The sequence below is a fragment of the Antechinus flavipes genome, chromosome 4 (assembly GCF_016432865.1).
Source record: "Antechinus flavipes isolate AdamAnt ecotype Samford, QLD, Australia chromosome 4, AdamAnt_v2, whole genome shotgun sequence".
Taxonomy (NCBI): Eukaryota; Metazoa; Chordata; class Mammalia; order Dasyuromorphia; family Dasyuridae; genus Antechinus; species Antechinus flavipes.
Window position 1 is genome coordinate 194,823,582 of NC_067401.1, and position 27,694 is coordinate 194,851,275.

Genomic DNA, 27,694 nt, shown 5'->3' on the forward strand with positions numbered 1-27,694 from the left:
CTCATCGCGCGGGGGGAGGCAGACCCAGCAGGGGCTGGGAGGAGACTTATCCTTGGAGCATCGGGGCACAGAAACCGGGACCATCTCCTCTCTTGCGGAAACCTTATGACTGTCAGGCTCTTCTACCCCGACTTAATCCCTGGAGTGGAATCTCCCATGGCCCTCTTTTGCACTACTGCCCATTTCCACCCTTGAGTTTTCCCCAAAGCAGGCCAGGGTTGTGGGCCCGAAGCTATCTCTATCGCTAGGGTCTCCTCTCCTCCCCAGCCGCCATGACGAAGCTGCTGCCTGCCCAAGAGGCAGCCAAGATCTACCACACTAACTATGTGCGGAATGCCCGGGCGGTGGGGGTAATGTGGGGTACCCTCACCATCTGCTTCTCTGTTCTGGTCATGGCTTTGTTTATTCAACCCTACTGGATTGGAGACAGTATTAACACACCCCAGGCTGGCTACTTTGGCCTCTTCTCCTACTGCGTGGGCAATGCCTTGACTTCAGAGCTGATCTGCAAAGGCAGCCCCCTGGACTTCAAGACCATACCCTCCGGTGCCTTTAAGACTGCCATGTTCTTCGTGGCTGTTGCCATGTTTCTCATCATTGGTTCCACCATCTGCTTCAGCCTCTTCTTTGTCTGTAATACAGCTACTGTCTACAAGATCTGTGCCTGGATGCAGCTGGCAGCTGGTGAGGGGGCACGGGAGAGGGCGGGCGTGGGTGCCTTATTCTATGGGAGGTGGGGGAGATGTGTCATTACATCCATCATCACTTTAGTGGTTTCCACTCCTGAGACCTGGGAGGCAGTAATTCTATAGTAGGAGGGACAATTTTAAAATTAGAATTAGGATCTTGATTCAAACCCTAGCTCTATCAATCAAGGAGTATTTCTTAAATGTCTACGAAATACTAGGGACTGTGCTAGACACTAACTTCTTCAGTTACTAAGCGCTAACAGGCAAGTCATTTTTCTTCTCTGAGGAGCTTTAGTGTATGTCTTTGTAAGATGGGAATTATTCTTGAACTGATTGCCTCGCAGCATTTTTGTGAGGAAAACATTTCTTAAACGAGTATTACACCACCAGGAATTACTGACTGAAGAAGTTAGAGCTGGACCTTAGAAAACATGTGGTTCAGGTTCCTTATTTTATCACCCAAACATTTATTAAATGCCTCTTGTGTACTAGATCCTGGGAATACAAAGACTAAAGTTAACAGTCATATCCTCAATGAACTTATTCTACTGAAATGAGACAATTATAGTCTAGAAAAGGGAAACAACCTTGGGAGTGGAACCCAGTCGTCTGAATGCTTCCCAAACTAGGCATGCGCAAACATCCCCTCTCCCCGTCCCATATTTTCACTTTAAATGGCCTTTTGTGGAGCTACAGAGGAAAAGTAGTTGATCTCTCCAGTTCAAGGCTGGCCCTCAGCAAAAGGATAAAAATCAAGAAAGTTTGGCTGGGGCACTACCAGCCTCACTTTTCAGTGCCTTTCCTTTTTCCCCCTCCCCTCAGGCAATCCCCCTCAGGTATCCTTTGCCTTTCAAATCCTTTCTTTCTCCTCCCAAAATTTGTTCTGGGAAAATATGTGACATGCTGGTCCTTGAGAATTGTGAATGTAAGTCTCAGAGTGCCTCTTTTCTGAAGTGTTCACTGTAAATATATCCCTGCTCTAACTTTGGGATGAAATGTTCTGGACTTTAGTCAAGGTATTTTGGGATTCACTAAGAAGTAAGGAAAAGTTGAAACTTGAGGAGGGCCTGATCAGCTACTGAAATTATAGAAATGATAGGAAGCAAGGGGCTTTCTTTTCTTTCCCCTGTACTGGCCTGATTCTCCCTTCGTGGCACTTAACCTTGTGCAGACCCCTTGTTTCTTATGTGGGGCTTGAAGAAGACTCCTTACATGCCAGCTATTATTATGATCTCCAGACAGTGTTAAAGCTTAAAGTGGAAGGAATATAGGAAAAAGTGGAACAGTTTTGCATATTTTAGTCAAATTAGTCAGTAATACAAGAAAAAGCCAGCAGCTCCAAAAGAAAATGAATCAATGATCTCTCATAGACTTTTTCTTTCTGTTTTGTGGTGAAGGACTTTCATGAAGGGACACACATTGCTATGGGAAGGTTTGTTAGGGGAAAGAGGCAATGTCTAGGAAAGGAAGCAAAGATATTTATTAGGGAGACACAGAAAGAATGATAGCTTTGGAGATTGGTAATAATTTTTGTAGCAAATGAGTTTGGGGTTTAGCAAATTATAGCAAATTTGACTCCCAAAAAGGAAAGAGGTTGTGCTAGACCCAGGCCTCGGGGACAGAGGAGAGAGACTCTAGTTAAAACATCTAGGATGCCTTGTCCTCGCAGAAAGAAGGAAGATAGGAAAAAAGGAAGGAAATAATCATTTATTAAGAACCTACTATGTGTCAGACATTGTGTTAATCGCATTACAATTATTATTTAATTTGATCCAACCAACAACCCTGAGAGGAAGGTGCTATTTTTATCCCCTTTTAATATTTGAGGAAATTGAGGAAAATAGAGATCAAATGACTTGTCCAGAGTCACAAAAAAAATAAGTTATCTGAGACCATATTTGAATTTTTTTTTTATCTCCCCCAATCAGGTGTCCCAGTATCAGAAACACTGCCATTGGTGTTTCATCCATTAGGATAACAGAAGTTAGGACTGGAAGGAAATTTAAAGATTGTTGTTTCATAGTTGGGACTTATTATATGAAATGTGAGAGGCAGGATAGGGTGTAGACAATGCTACCCTTAGATTTGATTTCAAATGCCACATGAGTTTAATGTAACCTCTCTGGGTCTCTAGCAACTCTTTTAAGACTAGAAGGTTGTTTGCTGTTTCAGCAGAGGTAGTACTAGCACCAAGGTGCCTTCAGTTCACAAGGCCTTGTGCTCAGCATTGGGTTTACAAAACAAAACAAAAAAATAGGCCTTGCCGAATGTTTGTGGCAGCCCTCTTTGTAGTGGCTAGAAACTGGAAATTGAATGGATGTCCCTCAGCTGGAGAATAGCTGAATAAATTGTGGTATGTGAATATTATGGAATATTATTGTTTGGTAAGAAATGACCAGCAGGATGATCTCAGAGAGACCCAGAGAGACTTACATGAACTGATGCTGAGTGAAATGAGCAGGACCAGGAGATCATTATACACTTCAACAACAATACTATATGATGACCAATTCTGATGGACATGGCCATCTTCAACAATGAAATGAACCGAATCAATTCCAATAGAGCAGTAATGAACTGAATCAGCTACACCCAGCGAAAGAACTCTGGGAGATGACTATGAACCACTACATAGAATTCCCAATCCCTCTATTTTTGTCCGCCTGCATTTTTGATTTCCTTCACAGGCTAATTGTACACTATTTCAGAGTCAGATTCTTTTTGTACAGCAAAATAACAGTATGGCTTTAACATATTTAACATGTATTGGTCTACCTGCCATCTGGGGGAGGGGGTAGAGGGAAAGAAGGGAAAAGTTGGAACAAAAGGTTTTGCAATTATCAATGCTGAAAAATTACCCATGTGTGTATCTTGTAAATAAAAAGCTATAATAATAAAATAAAGAAAAAAATTAGTTCTTGCCCTTGAAGAATTTATATTCTACTGGGAGGGAATACAACATGTATCCAGATAAAAAAGTAGAACATAGTTTGAGTTGGCAGAGAGGGCATTGAAAGAGGCAGTTAAGTCACATAGTGGATAGCGTGCTGGATATGGAGTCAAGAAGAGCTAAATTTTAATTTAAACTCAAAGATATAACCATGTGACCATGGGCCTCAGTTTCCTCATCTACAAAATAGACATAATGACATCTACTTTATGGGATTGTTGTAAAGATTAAAGGAGAATACATTTAAGGCATTTTGCAAATCTTAAAGTGACAAATAAACAGCATCATTTCAGTCAATCAGTAAATATCTATCAAATACCCACTATATGACAAACACTATGCTTAGTGCTGGGAGTACAAAAGAGGCAAAAAGCAATCCCTGCCTTCAAAGAGTTTATAATCTAGTGGGAGAGATGACATGCAAACAAATATGTACAGAATATATTCAGGATAAATAGGAAATAATTAACAGAGGGAAAACACTAAAATTAAGATTAGCTAGGGAGAATCAGGAAAAGCTTCCAGTGGGGGGGAAAAACATCAACTGAGACTCGAAGAAAACTAAAGATTCTAAAACTTGATATTGAAGAGGGAATCCATTGTAGGCATAGGGGGCAGCCTGTATTAAGGCATGGAAGTAGAAATGAATTGTCAAATTTGAGGAAGAATTTGTTAGTCTGACAAATAAAGGAAGGAGAATAATGAAAAAACAGTTTAGGAAGGTAGGCTGTGAAGAACTTTAAATATCAAGATGAAGAATTTATATTTTTATCCCACAAACCACTGAAAATTCTTGGGTAGAGAGGGAAATGATCAGATTGGTGTTTTAGGAAGATTATTTTGGCAGCAAGTGGAGGAGAGATTGAAGTGAGGAGTTGAAAGATGACAAAGGCCTTAATTAAGATGGCAGCTCTATGACAGAGTCAGAGAAGGATGGAATAAATGTTATGGAAGTCAAGCAAATCTTGGTACCTGATTGGATAAGGGAGGGAAAGAGGATGAAGAGTAGATTATGTCTCTTAAGTTGTGAGCTTGAGTATCTGGAGGGATACTCAAAAGGAACAGAAAAATTGCCAGCTATTAGCCCCAGTAGAGATTTTTGAGATTGGTTCCATGAATATTCAATCACAGAAAGTTGGAACTGGAGGGACTCTTAGAGATAAGATGGGCCATCCTTTTTTATAGATGAGGAAAGAGAGGTTATTTGATTTGCAGTTAATTAATGCCTGAGCTAGGGATAGAACTCAGGCTTCCTCAATACCTGCTAATTAGTATTCTTTATTTTTCTGAGTAGCATCCTCTCTCTCTTTCTCTCTTTTAAGATGTAAATGGGGGTGGGAGTAGTAAATAAGCATATTAAATATCTAAACCAATATTGTAAGTGACTATATTGGATTCATTTTATCTATGTTTGGAGGGATCCGGGGGACATTAGAGTCCTGAAATTAGATATCTGGAGGGTTACTGGGCACCAAAGTTAAACTTCATTACTTCATCACTTCACTATTGCACCTACAGCTATTCCTGCTTTAATGGAAGTGAAGATAATTATCAGGAAGAAAGCACAATAGTTAGGTACTGGCAAAGGATGAGATGGGGATGGAATAAGAATTCCATCTTATTTGTCCTGAACTGTGAAAAAATTTGGTTTGTCAGCATGTGAGAAATCTTGGGATGGAGGATTCAATTGGAGTCAGGGGACTCAGGAAATTTGAGGGTCAAACTAGAAAGTGAAACTAGAATTGATCTTAGAGATCAGACTTGGACTGGCTGATTATAGAGTTACAATTATAATTATATTTGAATGAACTGAGACCTAGAAAAAGGAAGCTCTTGTCTATATCTACACAGAACAGCAACAGAATCAGGATTTAAATCCAGGCCTTCTGCCTCCAAATACAGCGCATTTCAAATCCAATGTATTCCCCTACAAGCATGTCATATGGAGAGATAGGTATATGGTGCCCTCCATGTCACTACAGAAGAAAAGGAAAAAGCTGGACAGTGGTGGCCATGGGAGAAGGGAAAAGTAGGATTTTTTCTAGCTCTGCTCAGCTCGCAGGATGAGGAAGCCTGGAGCTTTGTGGAAGGGAAAGGAGGTATTTGGGTTGGTGGGAGGAAACACTGACACCGGAGCTAGCCAGGCTGTGCTCGGTGAAATATTGATGAGGAAGAAGGAGGTAAGTGACATCAGATTCCACTTAGTGGGGGAAGGGAAAGGGGAGAAAATACTAGGCAGCAATGGAGGAGCTGTGCTCTAGCATCAAAATTGTTGGGACATGTATTCATGTTAACTGGACTAACCTCAATTCCCTTAATGAAGTTTCCATAGTTACTAGGAAAATCTCTCCAAATCCTTCCATCCTTCTTAAAGCACCATCATTTCTATTAAACCTTCCCTGAGGATTCCAACCTGGAGGTCTCTCTCTCTCTCTCCTATAGCTCTGATTGTCTGTAGCATTCGTTGACCACCAACTCTGTCCCTCACTAGCTGCATGCGTTTCGTAAAATATTTCCCTTTTCTGATTTTAGCTTCTCCATCTGAAATCTAAAGATAACAGTTCTTGTTCTCCCAGAGTCAGATGTGACTTGTCCCAAACACACAGTAAGTAGAACCAAGACTAGAATACAGATTTCCTGAATCTTGGGCCAGGTGCTTTACTATTGTTCTCTAATCAATTAGTGTTGAGGTCTCATCTTTCCAAATAGAGGGCAGTACCCATGTGTCTTCTTGGGTATCTCTCTTGCCATCCAGGGCTTGTACGTATTAGTTGCTCAATATGTAATGTTAGATTAATAAAAGCCAAAGTGTTCCACAGAGCTACCAAGATCTCAAGTCATTTGTCCAAACTCAAGACTCAATTCTTTTCTATGATGTCTTAGAATATTAGATATTCAAGGTTTTAACCTGAACCATGTTCAGTGTTGGGAAATGTCCTACCTCTTGTCATGTCCAACTTTGCATGATCCTGTTTGGGATTTTCTTAGCAAAGATACCAGAATGGTTTGCCATCTTCTTCTCCAGCTCGTTTTGTAGGTAAGGACACTGAGATAAGCAGGATTAAATGACTTGCCCAGGATCATATGGCTACTAAGAGTCTAAGCTCTTCTTGATTCCAGACCCACTGATGCAGCCTTGTTGTCCTTAAGCACTATCTCCTAATGCAGTCATTCCACTTAGGAGACAGCTTTATCCCCACCTTTTGGTCCTGGTTCTGTCTTGTGGGGCCAAGAAAGACAAAATATAATATCTCTTCCATATCACAGTCTTTCATTTACTTGAAAAAAGCTGTCATGTACTTCTTATGGCTTCTCTTCTGCATAAACTGCAGCAAAAACTATATTAGTCCCAGCCACCTCCATCATATTAGTACACTTTCTCCAGGTCTGTCTTCCTCCTGGGGAGAATGGGTGGCCTAAGAGATGCCCGAGCAGCTTATGCCAGCTGGTTGGCATCTCTAGCTAGATCTAGACATGAAATATTCTACATCTTGCATTTCTGAGAAGTAAAATAGCAATGGAGAGGGATGGACATTTGTTAAATGTCTACTATGTGGAAAACACTCTGCTAAACAATAATAATTAATTTTTATAAAGTGCTTATTATTTGTCAGGCATTGTGCTTATTGCTTTGCAATTATCTCATTTGATCCTTACTACAACCTGGGATCTAGGTGCTATTATTATTCCTACTTTAGAGTTAAGGAAATTGAGGCAAACAGGATTAAGTGACTTGCCCAGAGTCACATAGCTTATTAAATGTCTTTTGAACTCAAATCTTCCTCAGGAGCAAGAGGAGGAACAGTGGAATAGCAAGAAGAGGAACTTTATATCTCAATTCTAATATTCTATGATTTTAAATAACTGCACTTTCTTACAACTTTGTCTTGGATAAAATCCAGATGTAGTCTATAATCTGGTGTAATTTTTTAAATATTTGCTTATATGTATTTTTCCTTTCAAAAAGAATTTAGTTTGGGAGAATGGCTTATGTTTAGGCCTTTAAAATAACTTTAAGAATCCTTTATTTCCCACAAGTCATTTCTATATTTAAAGAAATATCCTCAGCCTCAAAATTACATCCAAGTTCACACTTTTTAAAATATATTTTTAAATTTTAAACTTAAATAAAAAATAAGAAAAAAATTGCCATGTACCACAGCAAATTTGTATTTCAAGAAGCCCATATAACAAAAACTACATTTTGTTTTCAAAGCTGCACAGCTTTTCTTTTGCTTCCTGTTGATTTTCTTTTTCTGTCTTTTTTTTTTTTTTTCTGAGGCAATTGGGGTTAAAGTGACTTGCCCAGGGTCACATAGCTAGAAAGTATTGTCTGAGACCAGATTTGAACTTGGGTCCTCCTGACTTCAGGACTGGTGCTCTATCCACTGCACCACCTAGCTGCCCCTTCCTTGTTGATTTTCTTTTGTTCTCTGTTATACACTTTTTATTTTCCACCCTAAAGAAGGCTATAATTAAGTGTGGAGTGTATATAAACATATAGATATATCTATCTATATATCTATCTCCATGCTTAATTTTAAGTGTGTATACATATACATAGATACCTGTGAGTATATGCACTCATATATACATGCACTTATGTATATACATATGTAGACATAATGATTGTATCATGCTTATTTCCATTTATCATTTGTTTCTGTGAGAGTAGATAGCCTCTTCCTTAATAGGTCCAAGTCTTTCCATGTTTTTCTAAATCAACTAGGTCATCATCTCCTATACCACAACAATGTTCCAGCCCAATCACATCCTATCTGAAAGATCCTCTTTGAAAGTCGCCCCCCCCCGCCCCAGTTTTCTGCATTCCTTCTATCCTTGGTTGCATACGTTCTAATTATACAAGAAAATTTAAATTTAAAATAATTGAAATTATCCTTTTTATGCTTCACAGATGCTCTTCCTTATAATAAATATAGTTGAAGATCTGATACTGATGAATCTACTTCTTTTACATCTTTTTATCCTGGTTTCTTTGAAGTTCCTGACTTTTGCTCTTTCAAATGAGCTTTGCTATTATTGTTTCTAACTCAGTAAAAAAAAATTTTATTAATTTGAAATGACATTGAATAAACAGATTTAGGTAAAATTGTCATTTAAAAATTTTTATTGGCCTTACTATGAACAATAAATATTACTTCAGTTATTTAGATCTGAGTTTATTTGTATAGTGTTTTTATGTTTTGTTCATGTAGTTCCTATGTCTGTTTTAGCTGTTATATATGTTCAGGTATTTTATACTATCTAGGTACTTTAAATGGTTTAAGGCTATATTGAATAATATTGCTGACAGATACTGTATTTTCTCTATTTTTCACTTTGGATTAAATCTATTTTAACTTTAACCTTGTCTGAGATCATGACTACTGGCCCTCCTTTTATATAATACATTCTATACACTATTTCACAACCATGATTCTTTTTATTTTGTGTGTGTGTGTGTGTGTGTGTGTGTGTGTGTGTGTGTGTATGTGTGTGTGTTTTGGTTTTGAGGCAATTGGGGTTAAGTGACTTTTCCAGGGCCACACAGATAATAAATATTTGAGGCCAAATTTGAGCTCAGGTCCTCTTGACTCCAGGCCAGGCATTCTGCCAGGGGCTTAACTGGGATTGATTCTGGGATGATTATTGATTTAAAAAATTTTTTTTTGCTTTCACTTCCCAATAGCTTTTTCTTCTGCCCCCAACCTTTCCTCCAAAGAACTCTTCATCACAATAGAAAAATATAATCAAACAAAACAAATGTTGTTAGATGGAACCGATTGCATAAAATGGGAGACACTGGCAAAAGACTATCCAGCATGGCACATTCATCTCAAAGGTGCTGTGTTTTGAGTGAAGCAGAACTGTAGTAGCTCAAAAGAAATATGAGATGTGCAAATTTAGAAACATCACCACTTTAAATGTTCATGTGGACAAATTTGTGCTCAACCTGTGGTAGAATCTTCTGAGCTTGTATTGGTTTGATCAGCCATATTATAACTTTACTCCAATATAAGTGATATCATTTTGGTCCTCTGAGAACAAAAGACAATAAGCAACTAACCAACCAACAAGCCTTGATATTTAAACTTTTTTTTCTGGATGCTTATAATTTTACATTGAAGCTCTGTAATTTGACTATGACATTTCAAGGAATTATCCCTCTGGGGGTCTAATTCTCAGGAAGCAGACATTCTATTTTTACTCTGCATTCTGGTTTTAATAGGTTTAGACACTTTTCACTTATGATTTAATATAAGGTCCAAGATTTTTTTTAAAGTCGTGTCTCTTCTAAAATTGCCTTTTTAAAATTTGTTTTCCAGGTCAGTTGTTTTTGATAGATAAAACTTTTTATTTCTTGGGGGTTTTCCCCCCAATCTTTCGATTTTGTTTCAATCTTTCTAGTTTTATAGTCATTTCTTTTTGGTCAGTTGTCCAGAGCTTTTAACTTTTTCTATTTTGTTTCATTTTTTTTTCTTCTGACTATTCATATCATCCTGGTGCAAAATCCACTTTTTCCTTTGAGTTTCTCCTTGCAATTATTAGAGCTTCCTTTCATTTTCTGAGTATCATTGTATTTTTAAAGTAATTCTTTATAGTAGTATTTTGTTTTTATTCATTCCTCCATTTTTTATTCCTGAATTGGGGCTTTGTGCTAAGGCCAAAGTGGGGTGCTCACCTCTGCTTAGTTTCCACCTGGCCATCTGGGTTACTGCTCTGACTTCCTCCTCCTACGGTTAGGCTCCTCTGGATCTTTGAAGTTCAGAGTACTGAATCTTTAGTACCCTTTATAGTGTCTCAGGACAAAGTACTAGAGACCTCGGGACTCCCAGGACCGAAAGATCTTGGTATATTCCCTGTTACACTTATTTGTTGCCACACTTAACAGCTTCTGAGATCTGCTGATGGGTTTCCCACCACTCACAGGCTTTCTTAAGGGAGCCTTTGCTTGTCCTTCCTATTGAGATGGGTATCTCTGGTCCATTTCTAGCCATACCCAAGTTAGTGAGACCACAAGTGGTCTGTTGCTCATTTGGGCATCTTGGCAGGAAGGCTGAGTGTTTGCTTTCCAGAAAACATTGGCTTCTTTTCTATACCGTAACCACCCCTGGGTCTTTTGGAAGTAGGTAGAGAAGGTTGTTACCTATTTGAGGTGATTAAAGGTGTTGGGAAGGACTTTTATTTGACCCTCATAACAAGCCTATATCCTAGGCAGGAAGCACAAATATTTCTATTTTATGGATGAGGAAAAATGAAACTCCAGAAAGTAATAAATTTCACAGCGCAAAATTTTTCCCATCATGACTTCATTTGACTTTAATGTTTATTGATTTTAAGCTCAGATAAGAAGTAATGAGGACCTACCCCAGGAATGTGGTAGTATCAGAGGAAAGGAATCTATGTGAGAACTGTTAAGATTTACAGGTCTTGGCAACATTATGGGAAGGTGGAGAGAGAAGAATTGACACCTATATTGTAATCCTGGAGTACTGGAAGAATGGTGTCAACAGTAATAGATTAGTTGAAAGGGGAGAAATATCTACAGAATATTGAGATATTCATAGGAGATGAATCAGCTTCATTTGTAAAGTTGGTATAGGAAGGCCCATGTCAAAAACTGTTTTGCCTATCACAGGAATGAACATATAGCACCTATGTCTAATTGTCTCTTTCTTTCCTGCAGCTACAGGCTTAATGATTGGCTGTCTGGTCTACCCGGATGGCTGGGATTCCAGTGAAGTAAAGCGCATGTGCGGGGACCAGACAGACAAATACACGTTGGGTGCCTGTACCATCCGCTGGGCTTTCCTGCTCGCCATGATCAGCATCATGGATGCCCTCATTCTCTCCCTTCTGGCATTTGTCCTGGGTTACCGGCAAGACAAGCTCCTCCCCTCTGACTACAAAGCAGATGGAAATGGTAGTACATGATCCATTTCATTCCTCATTTCTACAACTGGCTACCCTGGGATGGTGGTCCTGCCCAAACTATTCAAATGCTAGCCAGAGCTCACTCCTTTCTCTTACCTCATTAAGACTGAGGCCAGATGAGTTTTGTTACTTGCCCACCTCCTAAAAGCTCTCAGAATCCTAGGTCAGAGTTGGAAGGGATCAATGGTGCAAAAAGATCAATAGATTCACTCAAAACCAGAAACTAAGTTATTTATGGTCCTACATGCCAGTAGACCTTGGTCATGGAAGCCTGCACAGTGTATGAAAGAAGTGTGTGATGACACAAGAATTCTTCAGAGCATAAATGGGCATTCTGTGACTGCCTGAAAGCTCTTTCATTGCTACTAAGCTCAGACACTCATGTCTTGTGGCTAAGCAAGGAGACAAAAGCAGGTTTCACCAGTTCAGCAGCAAACAAAATGTCTATTTTCTATCAAACTATAAGTTTCGTATATATAAGTATATAAGTAGACAGGAGATGGCTCCAGAATGTCTGTACATGCTTTGAAGTGGACTATACCTTTCCAGAAGCAGGCTCATATAATGTTGTGCTACCCAGACTCCCCTGTTGACTTTTGTTGTTCAGTCATGTCTGTGACCCCGTATGAGGTTTTTTTGATGAAAATATTGGAGTGTTTTGCCCATTTCCTGAGCTGATTTACCTGGGGTCACACAACTAGTATCTGAAGCCAGTTTTGAATATAGAAGATGAGTTTTCCTGATTTCAGGCCTTGTACTCTATTTGAGTGTGTTGAACTAGACTTCTAGTGACCCTTCCATTTCTAAATCTGTAACTCTTTGCAAAACCTTAAAGACTATGTAATTCACTTTCTTTTGCTGAGCTTCAGTTTGAAGTAACTTGGTCAATAGCACACAGGAAATTAATGGCAACTCTAGAACCATTTTTTTCTTTTTAAACATTTGCTTCTACAGGAACCAAGATTTAATAACTACCAGCCTTTCCCACCTTGGGTTATATGATGGTGCAGAATCGGGGGGAACAGTATTCTTCTGTTATACTTTTCTCCCCAGCTGTAACTCCATTTGTTAGCCAGAGAAACCCAAAGATGAATACCTACTTATGTACCTTAGTTTCCTAAATTAGGAGAGGTATAAAGAGATCTGCACTTGCCTGAGATTTAAATCACAGTAAGGATGGCAAACCTTTCTTGGAAAGTGAAGAAGGAAAGAGAAGCAGTTACTTCATGCAAATTGCTGGTAGAATATATTTTAGTATTGCTGATAAGCTGAGGTGAGGAAGTAGAAAATTAGTAATTTTTTTTAGCTAGTAAATAGTTAGCTCTTTAGAAAAAAGCCAGCTAAATGGTGCCGTGATTAGTGCAGGAAGACCCAAATGCAAATTCTGCCTTAAGACACATACTAGCTTCATGAGCTTGGACAAGTCACAATCTCTGTATGTTAGCTCATTTGCAAATTAGAAATAACAACAGCATCTCATAAGGTTGTTGTCAGGATCAAATAAGAACATATGTACATCATTCTGTAAACTTTAAAGAACTACACAAATACTATTTATTATTAAAATCTGGGTCCCTAGATGGTCGAGGAGCTACTTAATTAGCTTGAGTCAATATGCTATTCAGCTGCGTCCAATCCTTATGACTGTATTTGGGGTTTTCCTGGCAAATATACTCGAGTGATTTGCCACATTCTCCAGCTCACTTTACAGATAAGGAAACCAGGGCAAACAGGGATGAATGACTTGCCCAGGATCACATAGCTAATATCTGAGGCCAAATTTGAGTGTTTTTCTGACACTAAGCCTGGCACTTTATCAACTGCACAACCTAGCTGCATCAGAACTGGTGTCCTTCCCTAAGTATCAACTTTTGCTTTTTTTCTTGGAATACTTTCCATATAGAACCTCAAACCATTCCAATTGAGAATGATTTTTCAGAAAGTACTGCAAAAAGCCAACCCAGTGGAATGCACAAAGCACTGACATTAAGGAATTGTAGGGTTGGAACGCTGGAGTTGAGTTCCAGCCCCGAAAGCTAATTCCTTGAGACCAGTTGATTACCAGGAGGTATCTTCCACCTTTAAGTTTTTGGATCTCAACTCTTACTTCCTACTTGAGGAGACAAATTACTTCATCTCAGATGCTCAAGTTCCAAGCATTCTACTCTTGTCTCATGAGAGAAAAAGTACTTTGTGAACTTTCTCATATCCATGTATTTTGTCAAGGAGACCTCATCTTCTTTCACAAGTGTAGCTGGAAATTAGCTGCTTTTCTCCTTTTAAATGTCTTTCTTTGACTCACGAATTAATGACTTTATAAGAGATGGTACAAAAATATTGAAAAAAAAAAAAAAAACCAATGGCTTGAAAGGGAAAACTTGGGTTCTGATTTAAGCTTTATTACTATTTACCACTTGCATGAACTTGGGCAAGTTAATTTTCACACTTTGGCTTTTAGTTTATTCATCTATTAAACAAGATTACACTAAATGACCCATTAAGGTACCTTTTAACACCGATTCTAAGACCTTATGGTAAACACAGATTTGTCTTTCTTTTTCCTTACAGAGGAAGTTTGAAACAGTTCAACATCAGGGTAAGTAATTCAACTGTTTAGTCAATCTGTAAAAATGATAGATCATTTTTATTAAATAACAAAGGATAGAGCCTCACATATTGTTCTACTCCAAGAATTTCTACTGTGAAGATAGAGATGGTCAAATATAACATTCTAATTTGAGGAATTAAGCTAAGTGTTTAAATCTGTGTCCCAAATACTGAGTCTGGAGAAAAAGATAATCAAATACAAAAGACATAATTTGTTACATAAAACATACAGGTGGTGCTTGACGTCTTAAGCTACTAAAACTTCTGAGATATTCTATGTTAGGTGGAGGGTGGGGGAGAATGAAGATTTTTATCTGTCTTGTGTCCCAGGGGAAGAAGGTGGTTGGCATATATGGGTTGGGACTGGAAAAGGAATCTATATTGCAACTTCAGTTTCTTATTTCTCTCATTATCATACAGGACAAGTGCTTCCTGTAAAGAATCCACACACAAGTTATGGAATCTGATTCCTCAGATAAAACTTTATTCCTTCCCAAGTCCTCCACCTTCCTCTACTTGAGTCCTTAAGTTTCAATGCAATGTGGAATTACAATTTGGGATTTTACCATGGTTGGAGAAGACACAGACTAATGGTGGTGCTACTTTTCAGGTGCTACAGAAAAACTAAGGAAGGGCAGCCACTAGCTGATGAATTGATATTGGGCTGAGAGCTAGAAGATGTGGTTCTCCCTTGTTCCAGGTCTTCCATTAATTAGCCAAGTATCCTGAAAGAAGTTTTCACTTCTAAGGATGTTTTCTCACCTCTAAAAGGAAGGTTGGATTCAATCTCTAAGATCCCTTTTTGGGGACAGCTAGGTGGTGTAGTAGATAGAAGACCAGCCCTGAAGTCAGGAGGACCTGAGTTCAAATTTGGTCTCAGACACTTAACACTTCCTAGCTGTGTGACCCTGGGCAAGTCACTTAACTCCAGTTGCCTCAAGGGGAAAAAAATCTTCAAGATCCCTTTTTAGTTTCTAATAATCCATAAAAGCCTAAAGGAGTAAAGTCTTTGAGATTGGGGCTATTTAAAAATAACATGTAGTTAATTTTATCTAGGCTTACTTCTGTGGAGTTTTTAGACATGACTATTTCAGATGCATGGGCTAATTATCTAGGTGTGAAAAATCTCTCTGATTTTTTTCTCTCTCTTGCTCATTTTACTGCTCAAAAATGCAGAACTGATATAGATACACTAACTCAAAATAACCTAATATTTGTAAACAAAACAACAACAAAACTTGTCAAAATCAGTGTTACAAAAAATTATTTTTTACTTTTGCTAACTTAGAATCCCATGGCACACTATCCCCATCTCTCCCATTAGCAGGATATTCAAGTTGACTATCCTTGCTAAATTGGTAGAATTTATATTATTCTTCTAAAAGCCCCCTGGCATCAGTACCTGTCACATTAATGCAGCAGGAGTTGTAACAGTTTGGACACATTTTCCATGTACAAAATAAAATGCATTCAAAATGGAATGCCTTACAAAATTCTCCATGTCAGAATGCAGGTTAAAAACTCATTGCGTTGTTTTAGTACAAAGACATGCTTTGTTTGGTAAAGTTATTTCTGGGTTTGGGGAAAAGTTAACAGGGCTTGAATGATCTGGTTACAAAGAATTCTTTGAGATGAATAATCCGGGTTATTTTCTCCTACTATTGTAGCAAGTAAGCAGGTACTGATTCTTTGTACTCTGAAGTTGGGGAATACAGCTCAACTCTTAAATTCTTCCCAATTCCTTTGTTCAAACACTGATCACTTTGTCCCAATCTTTCAAAATATTTGGGCTCACACATATATTCAATACATACACTCCTAGGAACTAGTAGAAAAGTAAAAAGGATATTATTCTGCCCTCTCTACCCCTCCTAGCTCTAATGAAGTTAAGTACCTCCCCTTGCTACAATCTCCATTATCTCCAGGGTCGAGTAAACTGCAAATATAGTTCTCAATGTTTTACATATTAAAACTGTCATTATTCATTAACAAGCATTTGCTAAGCATACATGAAATACACAAAGAAAACAAAAAGTTTCTATCTCCAAAGAGACACTGTTCTATAGACATGCACATAAATGGATTTAAGATTATTTTGGGGCACCAACAACTGGAGGGGATTAGTAAAGATTTCATATATAAGACTGCACATGAAATGGGTCTTTAAGAAAAAAAATTACAATTAGGTATCTTAAGGGGGTAAAGAGAACCTATTCTCTAAGGGAATATATAAAGATGATCAATTTACATCAGTATCATATTCTTTTACTAATGACATTGATGACATCCCATCTTTCTCCCACCCCCTACTTGAACAAACACAAAAACCTTATTATTTTCAGAATTTAAAAAAATAATCTAGCAGGGATGTTTTCTGGAGTAACCATATATACTTATTTCCTCTCATTTTAAGCATTCAGGAAATTCTTGGAAATTTATACAAGGTCATTTCCCCTCTATGCACCTCAGTTACAGAATAAAGGAGCCAGGCCCTCTTCTCAGAATTGTTTTTAAATGCCCCAAATATGCAAAATTACAAAAGAAACCAAACACTTAATACAGTCCTCAAAATATGAAAAGTTCACAAACCCCAGGCCACATTAAGGTTCCTTTTTGCTCAGATTTCTAAGATTTAAGCTACAACAAAGAGCTCACTCAATGGCACTAGTTAAATTTTCTACTGATAGCTACCTTACTCTGATCTTCTCTACTGAGCTGGGGCTATAGGACTATTGATGTCAAGTTTGATTAAGGGACAAGGGCGTTTGAGATCCAAACTTAACCTTGCAGAGACAGATTTGAAAGAAGTGAATTGAGGCTATTATCTATATTTCTTTTCGATTTAAGTCCCAAACCTGAACTTGAAAGGAACCTATTTTTCACAAATTTGCAAACTATGTCCCTCTCTTATCCTTACAATCATTAACCGTTGTTCATACTTCCCAGGTCATGTCCTTTTATTTAATGAACTTTTAAAAGACATGTTTGGCATAAAATGAAATTAGGTTCCAATTCTCTTAGCCACTTATTACCTTGCAACTATCTCTGGGATTGGAGTGACAAAGAAACTGGAGTTTGGAAATTGGAGTGCTGAGAAAAGTGGACCAAAATCTAAAGGTCCACAGTAGTAATGTTTCCTCTAAAACAGAGGTTCTTCATGTTTTTCCATCCTTGTACTTCTTGGTTTTCAGTAAGGCTAGACCCTTTCTTCAATAGAGAAGTAACTACTGCACATGAGAAATCAATTTCAACAGGATAATAACATTATTAAATGTTCCCCATAACTTCTAGATAATCTTTTTTTATTCCCTAGGTGGAATATATGTAGGCCCAGATTGAGGATCTTTGCTGTAGAACTAAGATGTCAAAGAACAAACAGGTGGAAATTATTCAATAAAGTATTTTCAAATTAACATTTCAAATATTATCAACACTGCTAAATCAATTGTTTCAACTTAAATCATGATACCACAATTTAAGAAAATATATTGATACAAAATTTCACACCCAACAATTCTATTCTGCCATTCCAAGTCCATTGTTATAAAAAGGGCAACAAAAGTTGATTTAGAAATCCTTTCATTAAAACTTTGACATAATTACACAGACCAAAAAAAAAAAAAAAATCAAAATTTGTTTATCAACTAGAAAATGGTTGCAGTGCCGGGTCTGGAGCTGGGAAGACTCATCTTCCTGAGTTCAAATTTGGACTTAAGATACTTGGTATTTGATAAACTATGTGAACCTGGGTGTGTCACTTAATACTTTGCCTCATTGTTCTCATCTGGAGAAGGAAGCAACAAACCATCTGGTATTTTTGCTAAGAAAACCTCAAATGGGGTCAACAAAATGTTGCAAGTGACTGAACAACCAATGTCTGCAATACTTTCTCAACTCTTACCCCAATACCAAATTCCTCAAAAATGATGCAAACTCAAGGCAGAAGCCCAGAATTAACAGTTCATTATCACTATCAATAAGTTAATCCTATACTTTAATATGATTGCAAATCCTTTCTTGGTCTTCATATTTCCTTATTTGTAATGAGGTTCCTGTTTTCATAAGGACATAATTTGCTTTTAATAATATGATAAATTAATATGCTTGCAGCATTTTCTGAAAGCAAATATCTATCTAGCTATCTATTGTACACATTCCCTCTTCACCATTGTCAACACAAACTGACCAAAACTGTTTTCCATAAGACTGAACGTTTTATAAATCAATGTTTTGTCCACAAGGTTAGGAATGCCAGTAATCATTCCCTTACCAAGACACCAAATAACTAGGATTATTTATTAGGCTCCATAACACTAACAATGACACTATGTTTCCCAAGTCACAGGCCTGGTTGGCTGGAAGACCTATTCCTTTTATCTACAAATGTGTTTCCAAGACTATAGAATAGGTAAAAGCCTGGAACAGAAGAAAAAACATTAGATCTTGGTAAAGTTAATTTGTACTCAGACTGATTCGGGTAACAAATTTTGATACAGGAATTTTTGTCGTTGCCACTGTAAAACAGTATTACTCTATTCCTTGGGAAGTTGTTGGGGAAGGGTTAACAGCTATAATACAGGGATTTTTAACTTCCTCTTAAAGTCCAGTAAAACCCTCGGACACCTTTGCAGTTTTAAATACAAGATTACAAGGGAAACAAATATTGAAATAACTACCAAGATATTTTTTTTAACAATTTGTTTGTGGACCCTAGAACCAAGACGGCTGTGACCAACTTGAGATTCCAGTATTCAAAACTTAAGTCAGTTTAATATTTATGTCTGCCTTAGTGATGCTGAATGGAGCTCATGCTGTTGCATATATCTAAGAAGCTGATCTCTCCAATTTCAGCATAACTTTTTTGGGCAGGTATCACTGTTCCCTTTAAACTCACATTCAAGTCAATATCATATACAGATCAGAAGCAGAGAATACAAAACATTATCACCCAAGTTCTGAAGTTTCTTTTGGATATTTTCACTTCAAGATTGAGTTCTCCTCATTCTGCAGTTTAGTAGGAGCAGTTCTTGTAACAAAAGCTTCCTAGAAACATATAGGTTATTAAATAATTTGTTTATTGTATTGCATTTACAAAGAAAACAGACAGTGCACCCAAGTAGAAAGAATAAAAATGTATTTTCCTTCAGGGTTGTTGTATTGTTGCTTTTTACTGACAGCAAGTACAAATCCTTTAGTGAGCATTTTATGGCAATTTCAACGTAGGATGAAAGCTCGAGAGAGCGAGCATGGGGGCACCTGGAAGACTGGATTCTACAGTTGCCTCTTCATGTTTTCTAATTCATCTGGTTCCCTAAGTGACTCAGGGAAAAAAGCCCTTATTTGGTAGGGAAACATTTCAGAAGTTAAGTTACAGGACTTATCTTACCACCATGATAATAAGAAGTTATTCCTTTTGCATCAGAATTATTCCTTTCATATTAGACTATTTGTTGAAAAGGAATGACTACAGTTTTTCTTCTTCAATGCCACCACCAGAAATGCCTTTTAACCCTACTATTATGGCTTAATGGCATTTAAAGAAATATAACTCAAGAGTCCTAGTTTATTGTTACTAAAAATACAGATAAACCTGGCAACCCAGGGAAAAATTAAGTTGCTGAAGGATTTCCCTGACATTATGAATGCTTGGTGAGCTTTATTATTCTCTTTATTCTTCACAGATATACATGGGTAGCCTGGCCCAGAAATCCCCTAGAGAAATAACATCATCTGACTTCATTAGTATCACCAAATCAAGAATCTGATGAACTGGCTAGCCCGACCAGGACATGCAGAGAGGAGTGCTTAACAGCTTACACGGATCACACAATGGCATCATTGGTTTCCTTGCCATTAGATTTCAAACTCAAAGAAAATCGAGCAAGTAACATTTTAACAGTTGGATTTCTTGAAATTCCACAGTTCTGAAGCAGAATCCAACCTCTATGAGAGCAAGGCCCTTTGGTCCATAATGATAAAGAGCTGCTGTGATCCCAATCCTGCTGAACTTTGGCTTTTGGTTATGACTCGTAATATCAGGGGGCAAATCTGGGAGACCCATCCTTAAACTAGCAAATTCTACGAAGGTTTTAACTTTTTCTTGTAAAAAAAAATTTTTTTTTAAAAAACCCCACCCCCCCACAAGCCTTAAGTATACCCCAACCTTCTTGAAGTTATCGAAGTTAAAAGCTTACATTATATACTCTAACGAGCAACCACCTGTATGCTGATACAAGAAATAGCAGCAGAGAATGGCTATCTTTTGGGGGAGGGAGGAGAGGAGAGGAGAATAAGGGAGTGGGGTTGGGTAGTGTAAAGTCATACCTCTCCCCTCCTGATTCTTGTATATCTGGGTTATGCCTAAGCATAAGGTCAAACCACTTAAGAAAAAGAAAAAAGCAAAGCCAAATGGGGAAATGGTTTTCAAGGCCAGAACCTTGGGTAAATTAATGTTGACGAAAGACTGAAAGTATCTCTAAGGAATTGTTTGGAAAAGAATCAGAAGCTCTGGTGACATCTTTTTCTCTTCCCAGAAACAAAGGACCTAACCCCCAGAGCTTTTTCAGAACCATCCTGAATTCTTTAGTGATAGGGTGGGGGTTTCAACTCAAGCAGAACGAGTAAAGTGCCAGCCAGGGTTTTAAAAAGCAATCAAACTAATTTCCCTGCCCCTACCCCCCCTTAAAAAACACCCCCAAACCAAAACCCTCTGCTCTCAGGAAAGCAGAAGATATGTAAGGAAACACTGCTTACAGAAACCACCGCCTGTCTGGAGCCAAAGAGCACACCTGCCCTTGGAAGGATTTCTAGTCAATGGTTCCAATTTCGGCTTCCATTTCCATTGTATCTATTACAGTCAGCCTGAAGATCTGGGCATAGGAGAGTTAAAGTTACACCAGTAAATATGGAGACCAATTTGAACAGTGGTAAAACAGTACTAAAACTCAGTCTTAATTCACAGAGCCCATTTCAAAGACAAAAGCCAAAAGTTGCAGGGGAAAAAAATGTGACTGTAAAGAATAACACAAACCATCCAGAATAGGATGCACTCTTAACACAGCATGTTCAGTGTCTTTGCTGCACATTAAATTAACATCTTTTTCTCATCCTTCTGCTGGCAAGAGAATATGCACTAGAAAATATGACTCTTAGAGTCAGTGAGTTAAGGATGGGCTCATACATCTTTGTTGCGTTCTTTAAAAATGATGCTTATAATTTAAAGGAGGATGTTCTAATGGAAGCGAGAAAATGAGGGGCGGTTTCACATTCCAGTCCATTAGTCTTTGGCAGAGCCCAACCAAGGCAAAACTCACTCAGGATGCCCAATGGCTGTGGGGATTCCCACAGAGTCAAGTAAGCAAGCCCAAATGAACATATTAGATTAAAAAATAACAATAATCTAGGAAGCCTTGAAGGAAGAGCTTCACCCTGAAAAGGGAAAGGAGAATGCTTGAAGGGGACATGAAGATTAAGAATGGCAAGGAAAGGGAAGGAAGGAAGAAGGAAGGAGAGAATCTGGAACAGCTGGGTCAGTGTACAATCTCTGCTGCAAACCAGAGTCCAGGGGATTATGGTATTGGAGCAATAACATTAGGAGTTAAGCCAGGGATGCCTGAGACACTCTGCTGCTGTGGCTCGTTTCTCAGGAATCAGCTCTAGCATTGGCAATAAGAAATCCGTGAAGCCTGCTGCTTCTTCTTGAGACCACTCATACTTCTCCACTAGAACTTCAAAAAGGCCCCAAGGTTTCAGTTTAGTGATGTGTTTCAGATCACCTGTAGGGAAAACAGGATAAATGAAAATGACCAATAAGTATGGATAAACAATACCTTATTTTCCTGTAAATCCATTTTTCAATCCAGGCAGAGGCTGCCAAAAGTTAAGAACTATAGGCATTAGTACTTTAAAAAAAAAATTACAAATTTAAACTTTTCCCCAATAACAAGCATATTTAACAAAACATGCATATAACTTCCAATGTTCTCTTTGGAGGAGCTCAGTTTTTTATGTGAGCATCCAGCAACCAGATTCTTCAACCAGTTAGAAGAATCATATTTAATTTGTGACAAGCATTAATTTCATAATACATCTAATTTGATCCATTATTACCAAAAACTATTCAAATGAGCTGTATTTTGGTACAAATATTAAATATTTTTGTGTATCAGAACTGAGAATACAAATATTTTTTGAAAAAATGAAACAATTCCATCGAAGGTGGGAAGGATATGAAAACGTTTTGTTTTCCTTCTATCAGTAAGTCAGCACAATACCTAAAAAATTTAATGTGTTCTTTGGCCTGGACTGATAGAAACATTACTTCTAGAAATGAGGTGCAAATCTTAAAATCTTAAACTATATTCTTCCCTGCTCAGAAAACTCCAAAAGTACCTCCTTCAATCCCAAGCAATATATTTGAATAAGGATGTAAATAAATGGAGAACATCCAAGATGGTAAGACAGTTCAAATATCAAGCCTTATGAGGGTCAGCTTAGGGAAATGGTATTTTACTAGAAGCAAAGAAGATTAGGAGAGGGAGAGAAAGGAGGGAGAAACATAGTAGCAATCTTCAAATAACTCAAAGGCTGTCAAATGAAAGAGTTAATTATCAGTCTGATCTCAGAGGGCAGAACCAGAAGCAATAGGTAAAAGTTGAAAAATTTAGGCTTTCAATAAGGAAAGTTTTCCTAACAATTCGAGCTTTTCTAAGTAAAAATGGTTGCTTTGAAGATAATGATTTTTTTTCTTTAAGGCAAGGACTAGAGGAACATTTAGTAGGCATATTTTGAAGGGAGAGGAAGGAACAAGCATTCATACAGCACCCACTATATATCCTTATCACTGTGCTAAGCAATTTACAAATATGTCATTTGTTCTTCACAACACCCCAGGTGACATAGGTGCTATTATTATCCCTGTTTCATTGTTTGGGAAGCTTAGGCAGACAAAGTTTAAGTGCTTGTCTAAGATCACATAACTATTTAAATATCTGAGGTGAGATTTTAACTCAGGTTCTCCTGACACCAAATTAGTTTTGAGGTATAAATTGGATCAGATGGTTTGGAGGTCTATTCCAACACAAATTCTGGCCTGATATTAATATATTATTCTTAATCTCAACCCCTTTTGCAGAGGTGGGACTGAAAAGGGCTTCTTCCAATCTTGTTTCCAACTTTATTGTCCCACAATAATATAACTACCAACTTGATTTGATGACAACCTCTCCTTCCCTGAGTAAGTGGTCTCAATTATTTGCTTTGTCAAGTTTTGTGTATTTACTATTTTACATGGATCTTTGCACGAATCACGGAAAGCCTCTGAAAGCCCATTAAAGCTCAAAAGAAGCCACCATTTTAGAGAGGGAACAAAGCTTACAGACTTGTCCTACTTCACCTTGAACATTTTACAGATGAAGAAAGTGATGGCCAGAGAGAAAAGTGACTAGTTCAAGTCCTTCAGCTTTTCAATGGTAGACACATGAATGAGCATCAAATCTAGGTCAATACTCTTAAGGGATATTTACTCTCAACAATGGAGGCAGCTATAGGAAGAAATCAGAGGACAGTGTAGGTAATTTATATATTCCTTCAAGGACAGATTTTATAATTGTTGGGGCTTTTTTTGTTTAAAGTAAATTTCTAAATTTTACACACACACATACAACTACACTATTCAAAACAAATTTCCAAATTTTTACATCATATACTTTTTGACTGCATTTTCCCTACTTATCCCTTCACCCCCAACTTGGCCTCTTTCAGTATAAATGAGAGATGACTGCCAATATTCATTACCTTCAAGTTACCAATAAGTTATACACAAATTATTCTATTCTCTCTCTCCTGAAAGAGGAAAAAAAGCATTACCATTATTTTCTGATAAATTAACTCCCCAAACTTGAAGCTTAAGATCAGAGGTTTGAGAATCTGGAACTCAGAAGGAAACTTGGAGGTTTTATGAGCCTGAAGCCCAAAGAGAAGAATTTTTCATTGATTGGGGTAATTAAATGGAGTCCTAGCCTGGAAACTAGGAGAATCTGGGCGTGTCAAATGACACTCGACACTTAATAGCTGCATGACCCTGAACAAGTCACTTTACCCTGACTGACAGGGCACTTCTTACTACTCCCAATTTAATTGACTTGCTACAGATCACCTGGTATGGGATGCTCTTAAACCACAGGCAGAAGTCACAGTGAAGGCTCTGTGAATACCAGCTCAGCCTCTGCTAGGTGTCCTCACACCTAGCAAACATACTGGATACAAGCAAAGTCCTTTTTTACTGGCATTTTCTCCTAATAAATAGAGATTAGACAAGAGAGCGACAAAGTTGCTCCTTTGACCCCATGACTTCCTGGGCAACACTTACCTCTTGGGTTTTACTAAAACATTTCCCCTAATGTCAGGGGTTAAACAATTCATGTGTCTTTTACCTTTTTTGGTGAAAAACTCCTTGGAATATTTTCCCGCCACAATGAGCTTGCGAGGCACCTTCCCCAGCAGTTCTATGATCAATGCAATGTGATCTGTGTGTTCCAAACATTTTAAAGAGGAAAGAAAAAAACATCCATAACAGGGCTAAGGCCGACCCGCTTGCTGCCGAGCAGCAGATGCAGCTCTGGAGAATGGTGGAAAGAGCAGCATGCACACCTCTATACTTGGCAGAGCTTCTAATGCTCACTTGCATCTCTCAATGTAAGGGAAGGACTCAATCCAGCTGATGGAGAGTCTCGAGAACCACACACAGCCAGGTACCCATGCAAGGTTCCCTGGCTGGCGGCTAGTATGACACCTGGGTGTGAATGCTCTGCTTTCCGCAGCTGTACGTCCCTGACGCCTGCATGGAAACTAACACGATTCAATACTACCTCTGCGATTGAAGAAGTCCTGTGAATATTTCCCACTGAGGGCAAAGCGTCTTGGTATTCTGCCTATCAGCTCTATAATATGCGCAATGTGGTCTAAAACAGAAGGGCAAGAAGAACAGCATCAAGGGCAAGCTGAGAATGAGTTTTACTCTAGAATCACTTTTTCAAGGGCTGTGGAGAGTTAGTTACAGAATATAGGCTGGGGAACGGGGACCAAAAGGGGACCAAACATGCAGCACCTGACACCCAGGGCCACTTTAACAGTGGTTACACACTTTTATCTGGAAATTGGCTGGCTCAATATATCATGGAGGAAAATTTGGGAAACTTCCTATTCTTAGGCAAAGCAGGAAAAAAAATGAACTTTCTCCCTCCCAGGAAAAGTTAAAATACTGTACAGGACTCTGTGCAGTCAAAGTAGAGAAAACTAAAGAAAAATAAATTCCAACAAGGAATTTCTGTCTCCTTCCAGGTAAACAGAGATTAAAAAGAAATAAAATAATTTTATACACAAGCAAAAAGTACCATGGAATAGCAAGAGTTTTTGAGCCAATGCCTGAACCACTGTTTTTGCTACTGAAAATGTTGTGGACGGGGTCCTAGTTGGAACATATCATATGGGCCATTTTACCTCTAAGTTGTTTTCACCTTTAAATTAAACATACTGTTTCTAACTTACTTGTTATTGATAGGATTAACTTTTCCTTTAGATAAGTCTATATCTATATCTACATCTATCCAACCATTTATTCATCTTTTTATCTTCCTAAAATTAATAGGGTCTTGTAAATTTGGAAACAAGGTATCTCCCAAACTTCTGTTTTCTCTTCATCCCCAAAAGATTCTAATATACCTACATACCTAATATACCAGTTTGTGTACCAAACAGTTTTCCTATCTAGTTGTGAAAGAGACTAGTGTCACTTGATGTGATCCCCCTTCAAGGGAGGAAGAATCTGCCTTTGTTCAGCTATGGGATCTTTCACAGCAAAATACCTCAATTTCTAAAATATGAACTCAGGCAAGATCATGAAACTATAACCTCAAAAATTCAAGGTTAAGATTGCCTACTGGATAGAGTACCAGCCTTGAAGTCAGGAGGACCTGAATGCAAATCTGGTCTCAGACACTTCTTAGCTGTGTGACCCTGGGCAAGTTACTTAACCCCAATTGCCTCAGCAAAAAAAAAAAAAAAAAAAAAAATCAAAGTTAGGAGGTAGCAAGAAATAGTCAGATATACAAATTTTAGGATTGAGTAATGAATGCCCCAACATCTAGCTACAGCTGTTGCTAAATGAATTGCATTTTTAAAATATCATTTAAATCCTGGGGCATTATAAAGGTTTTAGTCAACACAAGGTTTAACCACCCAGTAAAGTGAAAAGATTCAAATATACCAGAATTATCAGTATTTCTTTATAGAAATAACTGGAAATGAAGGGGGAGAAAATCTCTTTCCTTACAAACAGCTTTTCTACAGCAGTGGATGCGTAGTACATAGCTTTTAGATGAATATTCATCATGTATCAGACGAAGGATGGGAACATCCCAGAGGATGACTCTATAATTATATCCCAGAGGAGTTTTTGAAGTTTACATACATAAAGTATATCTAACTGGCCTCTATCCTGTCTTACTAGATCTGAAAACTTGGCTACGGCATCAACTTGGACATTTTTTGGGCTCCAGATGAACAGCATGAGAAAAGCAAGAGATTGATTCAGGGGAAGGAGATTCTTTTTCACATTTGGGAGAATTAACTGTTAATATCCTTTCTTGACAAACATAATGTTTGACACTTCATAGACTATATGACAATATATAATGTAAAAGAATGGAATATTAGAATGATGAAAGGCCTTACTATGTACCTATTTAAAAAAGGAAAACCTCAGACTATGCTGATACATAAGGGAATAAATAAAATAAAGCAGATTGTGAAATATTTGGGACATAGTGATTATACTAAGAAAAAAGTGACATATGCTCATGAACAAATGTTGGGAAAGATTTTGGAGTTACTGGTGTTCACTCTAGTCAGACTTTTGGGGTGTTGACAGAAATTCAGTGATATGTATATATCACATGCTCATAACATCAAGGATGTAATTTTACTCATACAGGTGAGTTTTGAACTAATGTAGATTGAAGTCTCCCTGTCTTAACGCAGTCTCCACGATTTGTGTAACCTCTCTAAATTCAACAAGGCTTGTGTAAGGCAAGACTACATCGTTCAATTTGGTCGGACCTATCAGAGGATTTGTTGCATTAGCAGGGCCTTTAATAACCTAAGGTCAATTCTATGACATGAGGAGGTGAAGTAGGACATTCATAGAGACTAAAAACTGCAAATGATGAATAGCTTGGTGGTGCAGTGCACAGAGCACCAGCTCTGAAGTCAGGAGGACCTGAGTTCAGATCTGACTTCAGATACTTAACACTTCCTAGCTATGTGACCCCAGGCAAATCACTTAACCCCAATTGCCTCATCAAAAAACAAAACAAAAAATAACAAAAATCCCCCACGAAAACCGTACATGATACTTAAGATAATTTTTTAAAAAAACTTCTGCATGTAGAATTATGTTTTCTCAGAATTAAATAAGATGCCACTAAAATAATAGCATATTGTATAAACTTACTAA

At 37.9% G+C, this 27,694-nt stretch overlaps 2 protein-coding genes across 9 annotated transcripts in view; one reads left to right on the plus strand and one right to left on the minus strand.

Moving 5' to 3' along the window:
• Window positions 1-26,994, plus strand: LHFPL5 (LHFPL tetraspan subfamily member 5). 3 transcript variants are annotated; one of them, XM_051996501.1, is made up of 4 exons: window positions 1-684; window positions 11,327-11,563; window positions 14,143-14,170; window positions 26,690-26,994. In XM_051996501.1, the coding sequence occupies exons 1-3, from the start codon at window positions 273-275 to the stop codon at window positions 14,151-14,153; spliced, it is 660 nt and encodes a 219-aa protein (XP_051852461.1). In that variant the 5' UTR covers window positions 1-272; the 3' UTR covers window positions 14,154-14,170; window positions 26,690-26,994. The 3 variants fall into 3 exon arrangements, with proteins under 3 accessions (XP_051852461.1, XP_051852460.1, XP_051852462.1); XM_051996500.1 differs by lacking the exon at window positions 26,690-26,994 and adding an exon at window positions 14,602-17,603; XM_051996502.1 differs by lacking the exon at window positions 26,690-26,994 and adding an exon at window positions 17,495-17,603.
• SRPK1 (SRSF protein kinase 1) overlaps window positions 19,236-27,694 on the minus strand; it is a 79,655-nt gene continuing 71,196 nt past the window's right edge. For 2 of the 6 annotated variants that reach the window (XM_051996490.1, XM_051996489.1), the window contains exons 15-17: window positions 25,050-25,142; window positions 24,615-24,707; window positions 19,236-21,956 (exon numbers count right to left, since the gene is read on the minus strand). In XM_051996490.1, the coding sequence (XP_051852450.1) occupies window positions 21,772-21,956; window positions 24,615-24,707; window positions 25,050-25,142 (371 nt within the window). In that variant the 3' untranslated portion in view covers window positions 19,236-21,771. The remainder of the gene's footprint in view (window positions 21,957-24,614; window positions 24,708-25,049; window positions 25,143-27,694) is intronic. The other 4 variants (XM_051996493.1, XM_051996491.1, XM_051996492.1 and 1 more) reach the window with 3 other exon arrangements.